Raw genomic sequence first — 22,337 nt, forward strand, 5'->3', positions numbered from 1 at the left:
GCCCTCTAAATACACCTCTGCTGTCTTCAACCAGGATCTCAGCGATCATTGCTGCATTGCTTCTACACCTGCATTGCTTGCTGTTTGGGGTTTTAGGCTGGGTTTCTGTACAGCACTTTGAGATATCAGCTGATGTACGAAGGGCTATATAAATACATTTGATTTGATTTGATTGCCTGCGTCCGTAATGGGTCTGCGGTCAAACGATCACCCCTCATCACTGTAAAACGCTCCCTAAACAGTTCAGCGAGCAGGCCTTTCTAATCGACCTGGCCCGGGTATCCTGGAAGGATATTGACCTCATTCCGTCAGTAGAGGATGCCTGGTTATTCTTTAAAAGTGCTTTCCTCACCATCTTAAATAAGCATGCCCCATTCAAAAATGTTTGAACCAGGAACAGATATAGCCCTTTTTTCACTCCAGACCTGACTGCCCTTGACCAGCACTAAAAAAAATCCAGTGGTGTACTGCATTAGCATCGAATAGCCCCCACGATATGCAACTTCAGGGAAGTTATGAACCAATATACACAGGCAGTTAGGAAAGCAAAGGCTAGTTTTTTCAAAGGCTAGTTCTCTGCTGCCAATGACTGGAACGAATTGCAAAAAATCACTGAAGCTGGATAAACATATCTCCCTCACTAACTTTAAGCAGCAGCTGTCAGAGCAGCTCACAGAGCATTGCACCTGTACATAGACCATCTGTAGATAGCCCATCCAACTACCTCATCCCCATATTGTTCTTTTTTTTCTTCTCCTTTGCACCCCAGTATCTGTACTTGCACATTCATCTTCTGCACATTATCACTCCAGTGTTTAATTGCTAAATTGTAATTACTTCGCCACTATGGCCTATTTATTGCCTTATCTCCCTAATCTTACCTCATTTGCACACACTGTATATAGATTCTTTCTATTGTGTTATTGACTGTACATTTGTTTATTCCATGTGTAACTCTGTGTTGTTGTTTGTGTTGCACTGCTTTGCTTTATCTTTGCCAGGTTGCAGTTGGAAATGAGAACTTGTTCTCAACTGGCCTACATGGTTAAATAAAGGTGAAATACAAAAAATGCTCCATTGATAATGACAGGTCTTGGCTGTGACCCTATTCTCAGAGGGTGACTTAGGGGGAGTTGGTATATGCCCAAAAAAAAATCAAATTCACACATGAATATAATGCAAATGTTAAGCACCCACCTAAATATTATAAGTGAAGAAGATACCATGGAAATTTTAATTTTCAAATAATGTGGAAAGAGTGCCATCTCACGGCAGGACTCAACATTACAACTCTGGATGTCGGTCAAGGTAAAGGTGTGATTGTGAATCAGTGATCATTGTTGTGAATAGTATTTTACATAATATAGCCACATGTTATATGCGAATAATATTTTACATAATATTTATAGTTACATGTTATATGCAATACTTCATAGGCCTACTATTCAAGTAAGGCAACAACAAAGTGTAGTCATATTTACATGAACAATTACTGTCATGGCATTAAAAAATACTAACATCTTGGCTAACAATATGACTGCACAAAGAGAGTAAAACAATTACGGTAATTTATTTTTGTGCTGGGACAAATTGACAGAACCTGAGCGGTACACATCATGAAAGAGCAACAATGTGCATATAATACTATAATTGTATATATTTTGGACGCAAAAATGAACAAAATGCACAAAATATTACAAAAATAACATCAATCATGTGAATAATTATTACGTGAAATTCTGTCTTAATGTCAATGGGGGAAATCACTCACAGGCATATCACAAGACGACCTGCTCCATTTGACAAAGCGCAGCTAGCACAGTTCCAGTGATTGCCTGTGCTTCGGTCTGGCCCTGTTGACGTTTAACATTTTATCTCTAGATTTGCTTTAAAATCACAGTAAGTAACCACCATTTAGTTGCATGTCTTGGTGAAATAATTTGTGTTTTAAATGTAGTATTCCTATATCTAAATGAAAATATAAATGACTTGAATATGGTTGCTAAGACGAGGCCTTGCTGACGACGTCGTTAGCTAGTCGTTGTCAGCTAGCACAGCAGGCTAAGGTTAACGTAGCTAACTAGTTAGCTTACTGTTACCTGAAATTATTGCCACTTACAGTGTAGCGCTAGTATTGAATCTAATTTCAGCCTATGCCTGTTTCAGATATGCTGGTTGTTTACAGTTGCCCAGGCTACATGTGTAGTTAGTAACCAAGCAAGTTAATGCTAACTACTGTACCTAGTTCATGAAACAGACTGGAATCGAAGCTAGATTGCTATGTTGAGTTAGCGTGTGAAGCTAGCTAACGTTATCCAGCTAACTCTACAGCTAACGTTATACAGTCAGTTGCGTGAACTGGTAACGTAGCTAGGTAGAACTACTTAGTTAACTTGCCTGTCTACCGAAACATGAACTTGGCTGGCAAGTGTTTGGGTACCTATTAACTGGCGTTACTTGTCTGACTACAGTAACGTTATCTAACTAGGATTGGAAATAGCTAACTAGCCACCTTAACGTTAGCTAACGTAGCTAATTACTAACTATTTAATTTTACCTTTATTTTACTAGGCAAGTCAATTAAGAACAAATTCTTATTTTCAATGACTCAGTTTGTTAACGTTAGCCAACGTAGCTAAGGTAGCGTAACTGTTCCCTTGTCAGTAAGCCGAATACAGGGCTCGCCTGTCACCCTATATAAAACGGAGTTTATAAAATGTAGTTCATTACCCTGCTAGCTAACGCGAAGCCTGAAACTGACAAACGTTTTACTGTTTTACAGATGCCCACAATTAAACTGCAAAGCTCAGATGGAGAGATCTTTGAGGTGGATGTGGAAATAGCAAAGCAGTCTGTTACAATAAAGACAATGCTGGAAGGTATGTAGCTATGTACTCTGTTGTGATCATGTGGTTGTAACATGAGTAGGGTGTTCAAATCAAAACGCATATTTTGACCAGTGGGTAAAACATGTTAATTATGTTGTTACTCCTCTGAGAAAACCAATGGTCCAAACCCCATGCAACTACCTTAATCCCATCAAAGGTTATTGGAGTTTTAACAGTGTATACAAAAATATGAAAATACTACGTCATGTCTCAAATCGATATATATTTTACCTCTATATTGTTTTATGTCCTCTGGATTTGAGAAGAAAGATGAAGAGTTCAACGGTGACCCTGTCAGGTAGCCTTAATTCTCGCACAGCATCCAGCCTAGCTGGCAATGCTGTTTTTCATATTTTTGGACACTTTTTTTCTTCTTCTCTGGCCTCCATTGATTTAGTCATGCTAATTTTGACCATCCAACAAGGATAACTTGTAACCAGTAAGTTTTGAATGGAGGCTGAAAAGATTTGGCGGGGGTCCTCAGATCCTCAAAGTTACATAGCTGCACCAAGACTCAAGCCACCCAAGTCATAGTCTCTTTTCTCTGCTACCGCACGGCAAGTGGTACCGTCTGGGACCAAAAGGCACCTGAACAGCTTCTACCCTCAAGCCTTAAGACTGCTGAACAGTTAATCAAATGGCCACCTGGACAGTTTACATCGACCTCCTTTATTATTTATGTATCTGAATTGTTTTGCACTGGCTCTATGCACACTCACTAGACTCTACTCACACATACTACACTGACACTCCAACACACACACACACACACACACACACTACATACGCTCACACACACAACATACACAAGCATATTGACGCCACACACTCTCTCACACAGAACCACTTTCACACTTCACACTGCTGCTACTCAGTTTCTTATATATCCTGATTGCCTACCCACGTGTACATACTGTATTACCTCGAATACCTTGTACCCATGCACATAGACTTGGTACTGGTACTCCTTGTGTATATAGCCTCATTATTTTGTGTTACTGTTTCCTTTTTTTTGGTGCAAATATTTGTTTTTTTAATTGTATTGTTGGGAATGGGCTCATAAGTAAGCATTTCACTGTAAAGTTTATGCCTGTTGTATTCGGCACATGTGACCAATAACATTTTATCTGATTGGATATAGACTTGGACCATTGGTTTTCATAGAGGATCATCTACACAATTAACATATTATTTTACCCATTGGTCAAAAGATGCATTTTGGATTAGACACCCTATATTAATGTGAAAATCTTGTTATTTGAAGATTTATTTAGTAAATATTTTCTGAAATCTATTTCTTGAACTGTATTGTTGGTTTAGGGCTTGTAAGTAAGCATTTTGTGGGAAGGTGTTGTACCTGTTGTATTCGGCGCATGTGACAAATACAATTTGATTTAAAGTACAGCTATCAAAACTGTCTGGCAGTATCTGTGTGCTTGTCTAATGGTTGTCTTTGACAGATTTGGGTATGGATGATGAAGGAGATGATGATCCAGTCCCCCTCCCGAATGTGAATGCAGCCATCCTCAAGAAGGCAAGTGGACTCACTGTCTGACAGTTATCCCATATCTGGTGCTATGGACTGAGGGACAGGCAAACTGTTGTGAGTTGGACATTGATAACCTTAGGTAAAGTGCCTCCTCCCAACCAGAGCTGGGGCTATCTTATCTCTATTTCCACTTTTATCAGTTTAGTTGCACACTTCTATCCATAGCGGCACTATTCAATTGAACCCAAACCCTTCTTAGCCTTTTCTACTAGATGATTTTCCAGGAAGTGAAACATTTGTGCACAATTTAAACCAATGTAAGCCAAACGTGTAGGCAGAATTACTTTCCCAAACCTGTAACAGGGATCTGTACGTATGTGGGAGGCACTGAGGGTCCATGCTCGATCATTACATTACTTAGCAGACGCTCTTATCCAGAGCGACTTACAGGAGCAGCCTTGCTCGAGGACAGATGGTTGGGACAGTTGGCCTTAGGGGCACAGTCTACAATGTGAAGGAACAAATGCAACTGGTCATCTGTGCCTGTCCGAATCTCTAGAAATCAAATGGTGTGATTGTCTGCTAAAGGTGTAGACTGTGTTCATTGGATTTATACTGTGTGAAGGGACGTCGGATTAAAGATTATTTTTTGTTATTCCATCTCCCAGTTGAATTGTTCCATGCTGTCTTGTGCATGTCTCCAACTGAGGGACAAGCTGATGTTGTTTCTGCTGCTTTGTTCAGCAACTGTATCCTTCTGGCTAATGAATTACTTTTTGTTTGGGGAAATGTTTGCATGGTCAGACAATTATACATTGTCTGCCTGAGTTAATTCATGTCGGGTTTTTTGTTGTTGTTTCTTAAATCTGTAGAATAGCATGTGTGTCTGCCAGAAGTATACAGCTCTAAACAGAACGTCATGTGTGCTCTGACCTCCGTCCTCAAGTTAGCCCTCTGAAACTGAACTCCGGGGGAGATGGATGCCCCGGCGTGTCTGATTGTTGATTCACGGACAGTGTGCCAGGAATAGTTGTTCCTTTTCATGTTTCCTTTCTCACTTCTGTTTCCTCCCTCCAGGTGATCCAGTGGTGCACCCACCATAAAGACGACCCCCCTCCCCCCGAGGATGACGAGAACAAGGAGAAGAGGACGGATGACATTCCCGTCTGGGACCAGGAATTCCTCAAAGTGGACCAAGGGACCCTCTTCGAACTCATTCTGGTGTGTACTTATCCCCCCCCCCCCCCCCCTGCCACTCACTCACAGAAACAGTTTGACCCCTGTACACATACAAAGTGGAAGTGTCTCAGGTCTTGAATTTAGGCAATTGCTTAGCTGAACATACCACACCAGTTAAGCTACTAGGTGCTTAATAAAGTTATAACTGGAGGTAGTAGTAGGTCATTACTAAAGAGCCTTACACACACAGTCAATAAAGGTTCCGACACTTTATCCAAAATCTTAAACTCTGGTGGTACAAAGCGCCTCCACTATGAAACCACTGGATTATCCAATGAAACACCCCAGAAAAAGGGATCCATCCCCCTGTAATTTGATTGGTCACCGAGGGGAGGCACAGGTGGCAAATATTTGAGTGTCAGAGAAATTCCCTGTGCATGTGCCGTCCCTCCCTCGAAACGCATGGAGACTGCTGCGTTTTCTCTTCCTGTGTGTAAGCGGCTCAGGAAGTATCAGCTATGTGCATATGAAGTTAAACAAGCAGCCTTGCATGGCTCTTGTGTAGTGATTTGCGCAATATGTTCTTGTAGTGCTCAGGGCTTCTAGGAAGTGTAACACAAGTCTGTCATTTGAGTAGTAGGTTTTACCCAGCTCCCGAGACCTGTTTACTCGGCGTAAGCCCAGGGCTGCAGTAGTTCACTTGAAAGGCAGTATTTGCAGTTGTTTTCTTTTCATCCTATTATTATTATTATTATTATTATTATTTTATGTTTAGGCTGCAAACTATTTAGACATCAAAGGACTGCTAGATGTTACCTGCAAGACGGTGGCCAACATGATAAAAGGCAAGACCCCAGAGGAGATCAGGAAGACGTTCAATATCAAAAATGACTTCACAGAGGAGGAGGAAGCCCAGGTAATACGGCCTTCTGTGCTTTTCAGGATGTCCCACACGGCACCCTATACAGTCACAGTGCATAACTTTTTTTTGACGAGCCCTATAGGCCCTGGTCAAAAGTAGTATATAAAATGAATACGGTGTTATTTAGGGCAGAACCGCAGTCCTGAATGCGGAGCTGCCTTGTGATAATATATATGTGAGCCATGTGACAGTGTGTGCTGCTTCCCCCCCAGGTACGCAAGGAGAACCAGTGGTGTGAAGAGAAATAAAGGAGGATCATGGCAACACTAACACACTGAAAGGATTGTTCCATTAACTGGTTGCACTGCGCTATTCATACGTGTTAATATTACATCATAGTCGATTAGAGCTCCCCCCCTATGTACTCCATAGCATGACCATTTCTATTGCTTGTGCAAAATAATTTAAGCTATTTCATGTTTTTACAAATGTTACTTCACATATTCACATGAGATGCATAGTCTGGTCTTTACAATTGAACTCCTTTTTTGAATTGCTATAGTTGTCTTTTTTTTTTTTTACCGAATATCTTTTTTTTGAGTCAACTGAATAAATAGCTTTTTTTTGACTGAAATGATAGTGCAGTGCAGAATTTTGTAAATGCAGCCTCTTCTGTGCTGTCTTCTTAAAGTCATGATAAGGAGACAAGCTGTCGTAGGAGATTTGAAGTGGGGGTAAACATGTGCAAAATGTCCTGTGGATTGGAAGTGCTTGTCGAAGAAGTAAATGTGTGCGATCTGTTTGTCACTCAACTTATGGTATTTACCAAACTTAGTACTATTGGAATATTTTCTCAGTTCTGCTTTGAAGATGACATTTAGGGTTAACAACCATTGAATTCCAGGAGTTAATAAATGACTTAAAATAATGTCTCTGTCTGCTGTTTGTGATTGTACGTCTAATGGGGAAATAGTGAGGAAACTGATCCAGATTTTCAAAATACTTTAATACATCGAACAAAAATGAGCACATCAAAGGCAGAAGTCTTTCAATGTGTAAAAAAAATAAATTGAAAAGACAGACATCAGTACACTTTTATGTGTGGTCGTTCTGATACGAGCAGTCCCCAAATCTAAGATGTGTTAAAATTAGAGCACCCTCTGATGGACTAGACATTGATTGAACAAACAGAAAAGCCTTGCTGTAGACCGCCTATAGTATCTCCAAAGTAAGCAGGGTTTGACACTTGCAAGCAGTAAATTAAAGCCATTGTTTTTCACATATATTTTTGGTACACTTAGGTGGAACATGAACACACTGAAAAGGATTGACACAGCTCTGATAACTTCAATGAAAGGAAAAGCTAATGCAAAACTTCTGCACAAAATGTGTTTTTCTCTTGAGAAGATGGGTGTAAAATAAATTATATATTGCTTTTAGTGGAAAACTGAAATTAGAGACTGAAGAAACAACTTTGGGAGAAAAAGTTAATTCTTTTACATAACAAAACATACATTTTATGTAGGGAATTCAACAGCTTTACAACACAATGAAATATAGTACTCATTTGGTCTTTAGTTTACAGCAGGGTTCTTTAATCTTTTTCAGCTTGAGACCCAAATGAGAAATTAACAGTCCTCTTGTGACTCAAATCGTCCTCCATTGAACCAAATTAAGAAGAAATAGTGTATGAATGTAGATGTATTCTCATAAATTGCGACCAACATCCCAGAGTTTCCTCTAACACCTCTAACATCCCAGAGTCTCACTTTGGGGCCTGACCCATAGTTTTAGAAACCCCAGATTATAGAATGTTCAGTCATACAGAGGCAGTTTAGGACTGCCAAATTTCATTTTTATTATATAATGGAGGCTTTTTGACACCAGGAAACAAATTAATCTCCCAAACTGCATCCTTATGAACAAACACCAATTATGTTTTAATTCTCTGTGAGGGACCTACATCAAAATAATGTATCTAGCAAGAATTTGACTGACAAGCAGGAAGTGCCTAAAACAAATGAACATAACATAGAGATTAGTCTCTCCGAGGGGAGACAAGAACATGTCGACACAGTGAAAAACACTGTCACTACCTTGAAGCTTCAACCTTATACGACATCATTAATCAATATAAATACTATCTATTCTGGAAAAGGTTCCTTTGACACGTCTGAAAGTCTTATGAAAAGGAGGAGTACCGTACTCCTCTGTACAAATCTTTGGAAATGGAATCAATTCGATTTTAGGCAGTGAGGAAGAGAAGCAGTTATCATCCCGGCAATATTAAAATGACATGAGCACTGAGTAAATCAGTCAGAAGTCAGTTAGTCATATTGATGTGAATGGCATCCTCTCCCAGACACAACGCTCTGTCATTGTTTTTGGATGTTTGTGGTGAAGGTCTTTTCTCCAGCGTTTTGCTCCCCACTCCTTGTTTGGTCCGGATGACTTTGGGCTTTGTCTGTCTATCTGGCGGGGTGTTGGGATGGTGCGAGGAAGTGTGAGAGGGGACAGGACAGGTGAGGCTGGCTAGTGAGACTTGGGCAGGGTACAGTCATGATGATGATGATGGAGATTGTCGTGCTGTTGGGATGATTCTATTAAAGCTTTGAGAGAGAGTTCTGTGGTCTTGGGTTTTGAGAGGATACGGGGTGTGTGTTGTTTGCTGGGCTTGGGGTGCAGAGGGATGTGTGAGGGGGAAGCAGGCGAGGGCGAGCTGGGCAGGGAGGGGTGCTGAGGGGGGACGCCGTCGACGGGGGAGGGGGGCGAGTCTATAGCGCTTCCATCGGAAGAAGTGGGGCTGGCGCACCATCCTCCTTGAAGGTATCGAATGCACTTCTTTTTCCTCCTAGGAACAGTCAAGAGAGTTATCTGTGAATAAAGCGTGGATGCAAAGCGTCACCAAAATGAACTTTTTTTTTACTGTTTTCAACATGATTGAATTGAGTTTGAAGACCCCAAAAGTGCAAATCCATTGAATACTATCAAATATGTTTTCATGGATCATCCACCACCATTTCCTTCAAATCATGAATGATTTTTGTGGTTGTTCTCGTGATCATTAGAAATGTTGTTTTCTAAGCTAAATTGAAAGTGAACAACGGTTGTTTGCCTCTTCGTTAAAACCAAAGCGTCACGCCTTATCCCATGATTATTACCAGAACCCAACATGAGTCACTTAGTGCCTGCGCAAGAGAAGGTGCGAGGAAATATTTAGAGATGGGGAGGAAGAGAGAGGGATTCTAAATGTCAGAGTTCACTATCAAAAGCTGCACTGCCTGACCGCATGAATGGAGAAAGTTGAAGGCAGATGAGCATGAGAAATGGCATCAAAGTGCAGAGCGGCGGTGCATGTGCGAGATTGTGTGTGTCTGTGTGTGCGTTCATCTGCGGTGATCAAGATTCGCTCTAACCACATTCACCTCCCTTTGTTCTCTTGCAGCACAACACACATACAACACGCACAGTGGTCAGGAGATTTCCATGATGTGACGGCATGGTGGGGAAGGCAGGGCAGATACCTCTACACTGATGTGACTTTGAGTGTGCAGATGTGTAAAGGAATAAAGGAGAAGAGATTGAGTTGGTAAAAAAAAAGGCACTGATGATGAGCATGACTGATCCTCCATCTTTCGTAAATACATTTTAAAAAATGCCTGCTTTGTCATTTCTACCAATGGCATAATCAAGAAATATCTGTTTTAAGCAGAGAACAGCTACAGTTGAAGTCGGAAGTTTACATACACCTTAGCCAAATACATTTAAACTCAGTTTTTTTCACAATTCCTGACATTTAATCCTAGTAAAAATGCCCTGTCTTAGGTCAGTTAGGATCACCGCTTTATTTTAAGAATGTGAAATGTCAGAATAATAGTAGAGAGAATGACTTATTTCAGCTTTTATTTCTTTAATCACATTCCCAGTGGGTCAGAAGTTTACATACATTTAATTAGTATTTGGTAGCATTGCCTTTAAATTGTTTAACTTGTGTCAAACGTTTTGGGTAGCCTTCCACAAGCTTCCCACAATAAGTTGGGTGAATTTTGGCCCAATCCTCCTGACAGAGCTGGTGTAACTGAGTCAGGTTTGTAGGCCTCCTTGCTCGCACGCGCTGTTTCAGTTCTGCCCACAAATTCTCTATAGGTTTGAGGTCAGGGCTTTGTGATGGCCACTCCAATACCTTGACTTTGTTGTCATTAAGCCATTTTGACACAACTTTGGAAGTATGCTTGGGGTCATTGTCCATTTGGAAGACCCATTTGCGACCAAGCTTTAACTTCCTGACTGATGTCTTGAGATGCTGCTTCAATATATCCACATAATTTTCCATCCTCATTATGCCATCTATTTTGTGAAGTGCATCAGTCCGTCCTGCAGCAAAGCACCCCCACAACATGATGCTGCCACCACCATGCTTCACGGTTGGGATGGTGTTCTTCGGCTTGCAAGCCTCCCCCTTTTTCCTCCAAACATAACGATGGTCATTATGGCCAAACAGTTCTATTTTTGTTTCATCAGACCAGAGGACATTTCTCCAAAAAGTACGATCTTTGTCCCCATGTGCAGTTGCAAACTGTAGTCTGGCTTTTTTAAGGTGGTTTTGGAGCAGTGGCTTCTTCGTTGCTGAGCGGCCTTTCAGGTTATGTCGATATAGGACTTGTTTAACTGTGGATATAGATACTTTTGTACCTGTTTCCTCCAGCATCTTCACAAGGTCCTTTGCGGTTGTTCTGGAATTGATTTGCACCCAAGTACGTTCATCTCTAGGAGACAGAATGCGTCTCCTTCCTGAGCGGTATGGCGGCTGCATGGTCCCATGGTGTTTATACTTGCGTACTATTGTTTGTACAGATGAACGTGGTACCTTCGGGCGTTTGGAAATTAGTCCCAAGGATGAACCAGACTTGTGGAGGTCTACAATTATTTTCTGAGGTTTTGGCTGATTTCTTTTGAATTTCCCATGATGTCAAGCAGAGGCACTGAGTTTGAAGGTTGGCCTTGAAATACATCCACAATTGACTCAAATGATGCCAATTAGCCTATCAGAAGCTTCTAAAGCCATGACATCATTTTCTGGACTTTTCCAAGCTGTTTGAAGGCACAGTCAACTTAGTGTCTGTAAACTCCTGACCCACTGGAATTGTGATACAGTGAATTATAAGTGAAATAATCTGCCTGTAAACAATTGTTGGAGAAATTACTTGTGTCATGCGCAAAGTAGATATCCTAACCAACTTGCCAAACCATAGTTTGTTAACAAGAAATTTGTGGAGTGGTTGAAAAACAAGTTTTAACGACTCTAACCAAAGTGTATGTAAACTTCCGACTTCAACTCTATGTGTGAATCCCTTTCCTCCCCTCAGACCTACAGGACCTCTCTCCCACTTTCCTTTGATCATCACCCATCATCCCCCACAAATCCCTGAGGAGACACCCACCCCATCACCAGCCAGCAAAGCAGCTTTAGTTTCCAATAATACAGCCTCCTGACACCCCAGTATGCTGGGGTTCTCTACCTGTAGGGGGCGACGTGGGTCACAGGGTTAGTGAGATGAGTGCATGCAGAGCAGAGCAGAGCACAGCAGTGGGCTGAGGCACGCTCACAGAGGGAGAGAGGGGTAGCAGAGCGAGAGGGCGAGAGATACACACCTGCAGGGACCACACCAGTCCGTTTGTTGGTTGAGGCCGAAGCGAGCTCTGCATTTCTTAGGAGAGCCAGGGTCTGAGCACAAGGCAACATGCGCATAGGAAAGAAGTAAGGAAAGAGAGGAAGAGATGAAGAGAGAGAGCGAGAGAGAGAGAGAGAGAGAGAGAGAGAGAGAGAGAGAGAGAGAGAGAGAGAGAGAGCAGAGCAGATCAGATAAAGAGGTCAGGGCAGACGTTGACGCATTGACAGAGATGGTAAATCAGAGAGCCATCAAACCAGACTGTTAGTCCCCAATTACTGAGCAGGAGTCAACAACAACAACCCATAACTGCAGCCAGAACAGAGTAAAGGGAGCAGGAGCTCCATTCACAACAGGCATTGAGGACACTAGGGAAGAGAGGAACACTTCAAGTGGGAAGTCTGCCATGCGTTCAAACTCGGCTAGTTAGAGTAGCAGAGACCCAGTCCGAGAAGAGGATAGTCGACCAGTGAAGTTGTTTCAAACGCTAGAATAGGGCTTGAAGTTTTGGTATTTTGTATTGAAGCGTGGTGGTTTGGCCTGAGAGGATGTTGAAGGTTGTTAATTGAACATTACCTGTGGTGGAGTCCTGCTGCTTCTCTCTTTTTCTTCTCTTCTTCTTGCCCTGTTGGAACACACGACCAAACGCACAGAGTCAGTAGGGGGGACGGGGTCCTATACACCACCGGGACAGTATCTGTCAGTGACATCTCGATGAAGACCATGGGAGAACCACGTCGTGATATTCACCATGTTCATGAGACTTAAGTCAACTGTACCAGAGACGGCCCAATTCACAAGTCGTGGAAGGGGGGTCTGAGGGCACTTTATGATCACTTAGGCCACAAGTTACGATGACAGCAGAAGAGAAGAGAAGGGAAAGAACTCGAATGATCTAGAGTAATATTGCTGTAAACTCCATGGGCTATACAGTGGGGCCTTAATAGTATGGTTGGGGTTGTTCACATGAAGAGAGTCATAAAGTCTAAAGTCTCATATTGGGGAGAGGATGTGGGAACAGCTCTTGGATGCCTAGACGCATCTACCCTCACTGCTCCCTAAAGCATTGTGTGTGTGTGGTTACGGCTTGCGGAAGAAAACCCCACGACTGCGTAGGTGGACCTTGACTTCCTGTTTTGCTAACAGATCACATGACTACCCGGGTTTTCTGGCTTGTGTCTGGGAAGGGGTTAGACTGTAGCAGAGCTAGTGGTCCTTTGTATCTCAGTTGGTAGAGTGTGACGCTTGGAACGTCAGGGTAGTAGGTTCGATTCCCTTGACCACCCATATGTCAAATGTATACATGATTAAGTCACTTTGGATAAATTCGTCTGCTAACAAACTATCTGTTGATAAGCAACTGTTTTCTAAGTTGAGGGTTGTTGTTAGTGGATAGTTAGTTGACATTTTGATGACAGTTATTGAACATCTTATGTTAATTAATTAATAATAATATAATATACATAATAATAATATTATTATTTATTAAATTAATTATTAATTTGCTGCGTTCCGTGGTTGCCATGGCGCCGTGAGGTAGCCTAGGCAGAGAGCTCTGTAAATCTTGTACATATTTATTGTTTTTAAGTGTTTTTAATTGCATATTTGAATCAAACTTTTTTTTGTTTTTGATAACTTGTTGATAAATGGGGCGGCAGGTAGCCTAGTGGTTAGAGCGTTGGACTAGTAACCGAAAGGTTGCAAGATTGAATCCCCGAGCTGACAAGGTGAAAATCTGTCGTTCTGCCCCTGAACAAGGCAGTTAACCCATTGTTCCTAGGCCGTCATTGAATATAAGAATTTGTTCTTTTAACTGACCTGCCTAGTTAAATAAAGGTGAAATAAAAAATGGATCAACTGAAATATCTGGTGCTGACCCACGAAATTGCAGGACTGATTATGGCAAGCCAGTTTATATTTGGCTTGGCAAGCTAGCTAAAATGATTTTTGACCCCCTCCCCCAGTTCCTAAAGGCTCGTTTTGTTGAGGGCTTTTCTGAACCACTGCTGAGGTGGCGTGGTCTTAATGGCGTTTTACAGTGCCGAAGCATCACCCAGGTGCGTGGTACATTTCAGTAGTTGACGATCCATCATACACTCTTAGAAAAAAAGGTGCTATCTAGAACCCAAATCGGTTCTTCCGCTGTCCCCATAGGAGAACCCGTTGAAGGAACCCTTGTTGGTTCCAGGTAGAACCCCTTTGGTTCCAAATTGTAGCGTTTTGGGTTCCATGTAAAACCCTTTTCACAGATCTGGAATCAAAAAGGGTTTTGCTATGGGGACAGCCGAAGAACACTTTTGAAACCCTTTTTTCTAAGAGTGTACCTACGGAGGAGGAAGAGCTGTGACTGTTGAGTATGATGAGGGGGCTGATGAAGAGCTCTGTGGCCTGTCTGTCTGATGTCTCTATCTCCCTGCCTGGCTATACCATCTATGCTCCCTCTTCTCAATATACTACATTTCTGAACTGCCTTTCATCTAAAGTTGTGGAAGACCTTCGCCCAAGAACTGCCAAATCCCTATATTTGTTTTGTTATTTAAAAAAAAAATGTTGTTTGTAAAGCGACTTTAAGATTTGACTTGTAATTAAAAGCTCTATATAAAATAAATGGATGATTATTATTATTATCATTGTTGTTGGTAGTATCTATTAAACATCTACCAACCATCTGCTTGGGACTATCCAAATAAAGTGTTATCTATACGGTCACAATAAAGCATTGGTATTCAAACTTTTTCAGCGGCGAGCCCATTTTTTCAGCCAGAATTTCTGGGGACCCCATTTTTTCAGCCAGAATTTCTGGGGACCCCATTTTTTCCCCAAGGCATTCTCACGACCCCACCTCACCCCAAATGTAATGGCACAACCTTAAAATGGGTCATTTTAATTCATTGCATTTCCATTTCTTATCAAGGGGTCGCGACCTCGACTTGGAATACCACTGCTATAAAGTGTTACTATTTTATTCTATTATTATAGAGTTGCCATTAGTTCTAATGTGTTTTGGGACAATATTGTCTCTGGCTGTATTTTTCCCATCTTTGAAATATGAAGAAACATGCATGGAAACATACATTCAAGTGTTAAATAGTGACATTTACCTTCACATAAAAACATTATCCACAGTACGTTGCATCATATTCATCTGATTTGATACTAAATCAGATGCAGCAGTAAAAGCTTCATGCACATTTCACCTCATTGAGAATGCCACCACGACCAGCTCGTAACCCTCTTTACCCTAACCAGCTAACTGACTATCCACAGCCAAGAGACAGAGAGAAATGAGAGAGCCAAGCCCCTATGGTGTGTTATGATACAAAACCCCAAAACTTTATCAAGCCAAGGAAAGGAAAATAGCCTGTGTAAAAGATCTCCAGGAAAGCAAGAAAGTGAGCTCTCTCTCCCTTTGTGACTCATCCGGTCTGTTTTCATATGGGGTGAGCGAACATTGGCAATTATGTAGTCCAGGAAAACCACCTCCCATCGAAACACATCCAGATACATAGCATAACTTACATAACATAAGCCACCTCCACCCCTCTGTGCCTGTCCTAAGGGAGGGTAAAGCCTAATAATGGTCCCCCAAAGCCCAGAAAGCCTCTCCAGCCCAGCTCCCAGCTGTCCTCTCCCTCTCTACAGTCCGAACCCCACCGCCCCACCGCCTGAGGAGGAGAGCAAGCCAAAGCCACCCTGCTGTTAGTAGAGCGGGTAAGTGGGGTAAAATGTGTGCCCTACCCAATCAGCTTTATTCTTTTCCCCCGCGCCCTCTCTAAGGCCCGCCTCCTGGAAGAATTCAACAGCAACTTCACAATTGAGCACAGCACAGAAGGGTAGTTAAGCAGCATTAAGCTAACACACATAACAGAGACGTTCTTAGAGACATGTCTCTCTAATACACATCATATTCATCTGCACAGTATTTGAAGCAAGGGATTCGCTACACTACTTCTTAACTCAGTCTACAAGCCCACTACTAATTACAGATTTCACAGACAGTGCACTTATACTAAGGTCCAGTTACAACAGTACAAAGGTGCCCTCCATGTATATAACTACCAGTGGTTAAAAAACCTATTATAGTAATACAGAGATGAGAGGGGAGCGGGAGGTTTGCAGCTGACTGTGTAATGCTATGTGTAATAAAAGCGGAGCTCGTCATGCGTCCCTAACAGCAAAGCACTCAACAGCCAATTAAATCACCTCACTGAACAGTGCTGAACAGCCATGTCTGACCAACTAATGTCCAGTACGCTCTATCTCATTCTCAAAACCCACTCTAAAGGAATGGCATGCCAAGAGATTATAACACTGGTCATAGAGGTTATAACGCTGGTCATAACAATATGGTCGTAAACTAGTCTCTCTAACAATGTCTGCACTGATACGTGACCAACTCTGGAAATGCGCCAAATAAATATGATTAGATACAATATGTTGATATTTCTATGTGTAGCCACTAGCCTCATTGATTGACAGGTGGCAGGGTGGGGTGATCATGCTGCGTGTGTGTAACCAGGAAAAGGCTGGCCTTACGTAGTTGTCTCTGGCGGACCAGCTGGGGTAGAGCTGCATGTGTAGCTGCCGCTCCTTCCTGGCCAGCTCATAGTATTTAGCCTGTTCCTCCCGGGTCAGAGCGTGCCACTGAAGGGAAGACACACACAAGAATGCACCCGCGCACGCACGCACGCACGCACGCACGCACGCACGCACGCACGCACGCACGCACGCACGCACGCACACACACACACACACACACACACACACACACACACACACACACACACACACACACACACAAAACAAAAATACCATTTAGGTTTTGTTCATTAGCCTAGACCAGTGGTGTAAAACTCATTTTCCCCGCGGGCCGCATTCAGTCTTCATTGAGGTCCGGAAGGCCGCACTTAAAATTGAATATATTATCTCGCCATCATTAGCAAAATATAGTCCTCTATCCATCGCTTTTGGAATTTTCGATGCTCCCTGACCGTATATATTTCATTTCGATGACTGTTGTCAAGCTGGACAGAGTGAAGATACTAGAAATGTAGGTCCATTACCATTTCTACACAGTTTGTTTTGGTTTTCGTCAGTTCAATGTCGTTTTATTTGGCCTGGCCTTGAGTTTGTGACACGTGGCCTAGACAATGACATGCACAATGACAACTGTTGAGGCTAGGAGGGCTGAGGGAATGTGTTTATCTTATTACAGTGCACTGGGTTCTTGGGGATCTTCAATACTGCAGAAATGTTTTGGAACCCTTCCCCAGATCTGTGCTTCGACACCATCCTGTCTCGGAGCTCTACATACAACTCCTTTGACCTCATGGCTTGGTTTTTGCTCTAACATGCACTGTCAACTGTGGGACCTTATACAGACAGGTGTGTGCCTTTCCAAATCATGTTCAATCAATTGAATTTACCACAGGTGGAATCCAGTCAAGTTGTAGAAACATCTCAAGGATGATCAATGGAAACAGGATGCACCTGAGCTTAATGTTGAGTCTCATAGCAAAGGGTCTGCATACTTATGAAAATGTGATCTTTCATTTTTTTTAAACATTTGCAAAAATTTCTAAAAACCAGTTTTTGCTTTATCATTATGGGGTATTGATGAGGATTTTTATTTATATAATCCATTTTAGAATAAGGCAGTAATGTAACAAAATGTGGAAAAAGTGAAGGGGTCTGAATACTTTCCGAATGCACCGTATATTGCTTTATAAACTGGGTGGGTCGAGTCCTGAATGCTGATTGGCTGACAGCCGTGGTATATCGGACCGTTTACCACGGGTATGACAAAACATTTATTTTTACTGCTCTAATTAGGGAAAGGGGGATAGAGTGGTTTGAGAAAGTATTCACCCCCCTTGGCATTTTTCCAGGTTGCCTTACAACCTGGAATTAAAATAGATCTTTGGGGGGGTTTGTATAATTTGATATACACAACATGCCTTTGATATACCCTTTGAAGATGCAAAATATTTTTTATTGTGAAACAAACCAAAAAATAAGACAAAAAACAGAAAACTTACTTATTCACCCGCCCAAAGTCAATAATTTGTAGAGCCACTTTTTGCAGTAATTACAGCTGCAAGTCTATTGGGGTATGTCTCTATAAGCTTGGCACATATAGGCACATTCGTCAAGGCAAAACTGCTCCAGCTCCTTCAAGTTGGATGGGTTTTGCTGGTGTACAGCAATCTTTAAATCATACCACAGATTCTCAATTGGATTGAGGTCTGGGCTTTGACTAGGCCATTCCAAGACATTTAAATGTTTCTCCTTAAACCACTCAAGTGTTGCTTTAGCAGTGTGCTTAGGGTCATTGTCCTGCTGGAAGGTGAATCTCCGTTCCAGTCTCAAATCTCTGGAAGACCAAAACAGGTTTCCCTCAAGAATTTCCCTGTATTTAGTGCCATCCATCATTCCTTCAATTTGGACCAGTTTCCCAGTCCCTGCCGATGAAAAACATCCCCACAGAATGATACTGCGACCACCATGCTTCACTGTGGGGATGGTGTTCTCGGGGTGATGGGGGGTGTTGGGTTTGTAGCGTTTTTCTTGATGGACAAAAAGCAACATTTTTGTCTCATCTATAACCAGAGTACCTTCTTCCATATGTTTGGGAAGTCTCCCACATGCCTTTTGGCGAACACCAAACGGGTTTGCTTATTTTTTTCTTTAAGCAATGGCTTTTTTCTGGATACTCTTCTGTAAAGCCCAGCTCTGTGAGGTGTACGGCTTAAAGTGGTCCTATGGGCAGATACTCCAATCTCCTCTGTTGAGCTTTGCAGCTCCTTTAGGGTTATCTTTGGTCTCTTTGTTGCCTCTGATTATTGCCCTCCTTGCCTGGTCTATAGGTTTTGGTGGGCGACCCTCTCTTGGCAGGTTTGTTGTGGTGCCATATTCTTTACATTTTTTATTAATGGATTTAATGGTGCTCCGTGGGATGTTCAAAGTTTCAGATATTTTTTTATAACCTAACCCTGATCTGTACTTCACCACAACTTTGTCCCTGACCTGTTTAGACTTCATGGAGCCGCACGCTTGGTGGTGCCCCTTGCTTAGTGGTGTTGCAGCCTCTGGGGCCTTTCAGAACATGTGTATATATACTGAGATCATGTGATAGATCACGTGACACGTAGATTGCACACAGTTGGACTTTATTTAACTAATTATGTGACTTCTGAAGGTAAGTGGTTGCACCAGATCTTATTTAGGGGCTTCATAGCAAAGGTGGTGAATACATACACATTTTTTGAAACAACTTCACCAATTTGGACAATTTTGTCCATTACATGAAATACAAATACAAATCCATTTAAATTACAGGTTGTAATGCAACAAAATAGGAAAAATGCCAAGGGGGTGAATACTTAAGGCACTGAACCTAGTCAGTTGTACAATTGAATGCCTTCAACTGAAATGTGTTTTCCGCATTTAACCCAACCCCTCTGAATCAGAGAGGTGCAGGGGGCTGCCTTAATCAACAGCTATGTCTTCAGTGCCTGGGGAGTAGTGGGTTAACTGCCTTGCTCAGGGGCAGAACAACAGATTTTTACCATGTTAGCTTGGGGATTCAATCCAGCAACCTTTTGGTTACTGGCCCAACACTCTAACCACTAGGCTACCTGCTTACATTGGTAACCAGTTTATAATAGCAATAAGTCAACTCAGGGGTTTGTGATATATAGCACGGGTAAGGGCTGTGGTATACTCCGTGTTGCGTCGAGTCTAAGAACAGTCCTTAGCCTTGGCATATTGGCCATATACCACACCTTCTCGGGCCTTATTGCTTAATTATACCATGGCATTGCTGAATACTCCTTTCTGAAGTGCATTCTACAGCGTGCATTTTATTCCCTTATAACACACGGTATGTTTGCATGGTAGAATTCAATGGCTATAGTTAATTTTTACATGTTTTGTTTGAGCTGCTTTTGAAAGCAAAAGTCGAATTGAAAACAGTATTGGTATTGTTGAATTAGATTTTCATAATAGCAAGCTTGGACTGACCTTTTGGGTTACCACGTCTGTTTGGTTACCATGGCAACTACTGTAGCTATCTAGTAAACTTGCTAGCTACTTCAGTGGGTGTTGAACACATTTCCAACAGCAAATTAACCCATTTCTAATGGTAAACTAGTTAAATTATAGTCATGGTATAAAAGGGACAACCAGCTCGGGGCTCCATGCGTTCTCTGGAAAATAATGCAACTCTGTGGAAGGTCAGTTCCACTCAGTTCCACCTTCAATGTCTTTCATTATTCTCCTTAGAACTCTAATTAAGTGACAATGCCCGATAAGCCGGTGTTTGGAGGATATATTGGCAAACTGTGCCAAGATATACTCCGGCTTCGAGGGCATTATCACTTTTATACAACGGGTTACCAACTTATTCATACTATTTAATCATTTCACAAGATATAGTGACATTGCATAGATGAAGGGCCACTGTGAAAAGTTCTGAGACAGACAACATCATGCAAGACAAAGGAGCTGATCGTGGACTACAGGAAAAGGCGGGCCGAACAGGCCCCCATTAACATCAACAGGGCTGTAGTGGAGCGGGTCGAGAGTTTCAAGTTCCTTGGTGTCCACATCACCAACAATCTATCATGGTCTTAACATACCAAGACAGTCGTGAAGAGGGTACGACAAAACCTTTTCCCTCTCAGGAGACTGAAAAGATTTGGTATGGGTCCCCAGATTCTCAAAAAGTTATACAGCTGCACCATCAAGAGCATCTTGACCGGTTGCATCACCGCTTGGTATGGCAACTGCTCGGCATCTGACCGTAAGGCACTACAGAGGGTAGTGCGTACGTCACCCACCCAGTCACCCAAGTCATAGACTATTTACTCTGCTACCGCACAACAAGCGGTACCGGAGCACCAAGTCTAGGTCCCCCCCCCCCTATAGTTTATTTGGTAAATATTTTCTTAACTCTTCTTGAACTGTACTGTTGTTAAGGGCTAGGTAAAGTCCCCCCTTATCTCAGCTCGCTGGTCACCATAGCATCTCCCACCTGTAGCACACGCTCCAGCAGGTATATCTCTCTAGTCACCCCCAAAACCAATTCTTTCTTTGGCCGCCTCTCCTTCCAGTTCTCTGCTGCCAATGACTGGAACGAACTACAAAAATCTCTGAAACTGGAAACACTTATCTCCCTCACTAGCTTTAAGCACCAACTGTCAGAGCAGCTCACAGATTACTGCACCTGTACATAGCCCACCTATAATTTAGCCCAAACAACTACCTCTTTCCCAACTGTATTTAATTTTAATTTATTTATTTATTTTGCTCCTTTGCACCCCATTATTTTTTATTTCTACTTTGCACATTCTTCCATTGCAAAACTACCATTCCAGTATTTTACTTGCTATATTGTATTTACTTTGCCATCATGGCCTTTTTTGCCTTTACCTCCCTTCTCACCTCATTTGCTCACATTGTATATAGACTTGTTTATACTGCATTATTGACTGTATGTTTGTTTTTACTCCATGTGTAACTCTGTGTCGTTTTATCTGTCGAACTGCTTTGCTTTATCTTGGCCAGGTCGCAATTGTAAATGAGAACTTGTTCTCAACTTGCCTACCTGGTTAAATAAAGGTAAAAAAAAAAAAAAAAAGGGCTTGTAAGTAAGCAAGTAAGGTCTACACTTGTTGTATTCAGCGCATGTGACAAATAAAGTTTGATTTGATTTGACGATAATCATCCCATTGAGATATTTCTGCATCCTGGTCAATGGTATCATATGCAGCAGTCAATCGCGCAGGGGGTAACTCACAGGGTAGTAATTCACATTACTGAGATATTCCTCTCAAGTCCATCTCTCATGTGTGAAATCAACAGCAGGGGTTGAGACGAGGGTCTTGGGAATGAGTCTCTTTGCTGCATGAGTATTCATGGATGTGTGTGTGTGTTTTAGTGTGTGTGTGTGTGTGTGTGCTCTCTGCTCACCCTTCTGCCAAGTATCTGGTTGATGGCAGCGCTCTCCTTCAGCGTGCACTCAGCGATCACCTTGGCCCTCATCTCCTTCATGTACAGCATGAAAGCATTCAGAGGCTTCTTGATCACTGGCTTCTTAGGCTCCTTCTCCCGCTTGGGCTCCTGGTGTGGCTTACTGAGGGGGGGGCAGAGCAGAGCAAAACAAACAAGATCAACAGGGACCCCCGTGGTGAATATGTACACAAGAACATCAAAACAATAAGGCGCTATTCATCCATCTAAGCTTTTGA

General features: G+C 42.2%; 2 protein-coding genes across 13 annotated transcripts in view; one reads left to right on the forward strand and one right to left on the reverse strand.

Annotated features, from left to right (window-relative positions):
* The first annotated feature begins 1,760 nt into the window (after nucleotides 1-1,760).
* Nucleotides 1,761-7,346, forward strand: LOC109892951 (S-phase kinase-associated protein 1). The gene is made up of 6 exons (XM_020485877.2): nucleotides 1,761-1,899; nucleotides 2,783-2,879; nucleotides 4,349-4,422; nucleotides 5,455-5,598; nucleotides 6,332-6,472; nucleotides 6,691-7,346. The coding sequence occupies exons 2-6, from the start codon at nucleotides 2,783-2,785 to the stop codon at nucleotides 6,724-6,726; spliced, it is 492 nt and encodes a 163-aa protein (XP_020341466.1). The 5' UTR covers nucleotides 1,761-1,899; the 3' UTR covers nucleotides 6,727-7,346.
* A 57-nt stretch (nucleotides 7,347-7,403) lies between these two features.
* Nucleotides 7,404-22,337, reverse strand: part of LOC109892952 (transcription factor 7-like 2) — a 69,532-nt gene continuing 54,598 nt past the window's right edge. For 2 of the 12 annotated variants that reach the window (XM_031826894.1, XM_031826891.1), the window contains 6 exons: nucleotides 22,060-22,222; nucleotides 16,624-16,731; nucleotides 15,826-15,873; nucleotides 12,664-12,712; nucleotides 12,071-12,143; nucleotides 7,406-9,269 (listed from right to left, as the gene is read on the reverse strand). In XM_031826894.1, coding sequence (XP_031682754.1) covers nucleotides 8,951-9,269; nucleotides 12,071-12,143; nucleotides 12,664-12,712; nucleotides 15,826-15,873; nucleotides 16,624-16,731; nucleotides 22,060-22,222 — 760 coding nt within the window. In that variant the 3' untranslated portion in view covers nucleotides 7,406-8,950. Of the gene's footprint in view, nucleotides 9,293-12,070; nucleotides 12,144-12,663; nucleotides 12,713-15,825; nucleotides 15,874-16,623; nucleotides 16,732-22,059; nucleotides 22,223-22,337 lie in introns of all 12 variants that reach the window. The other 10 variants (XM_031826895.1, XM_031826893.1, XM_031826897.1 and 7 more) reach the window with 9 other exon arrangements.

This window comes from Oncorhynchus kisutch, linkage group LG6, assembly GCF_002021735.2.
Source record: "Oncorhynchus kisutch isolate 150728-3 linkage group LG6, Okis_V2, whole genome shotgun sequence".
In the NCBI taxonomy this organism is placed as follows: domain Eukaryota; kingdom Metazoa; phylum Chordata; class Actinopteri; order Salmoniformes; family Salmonidae; genus Oncorhynchus; species Oncorhynchus kisutch.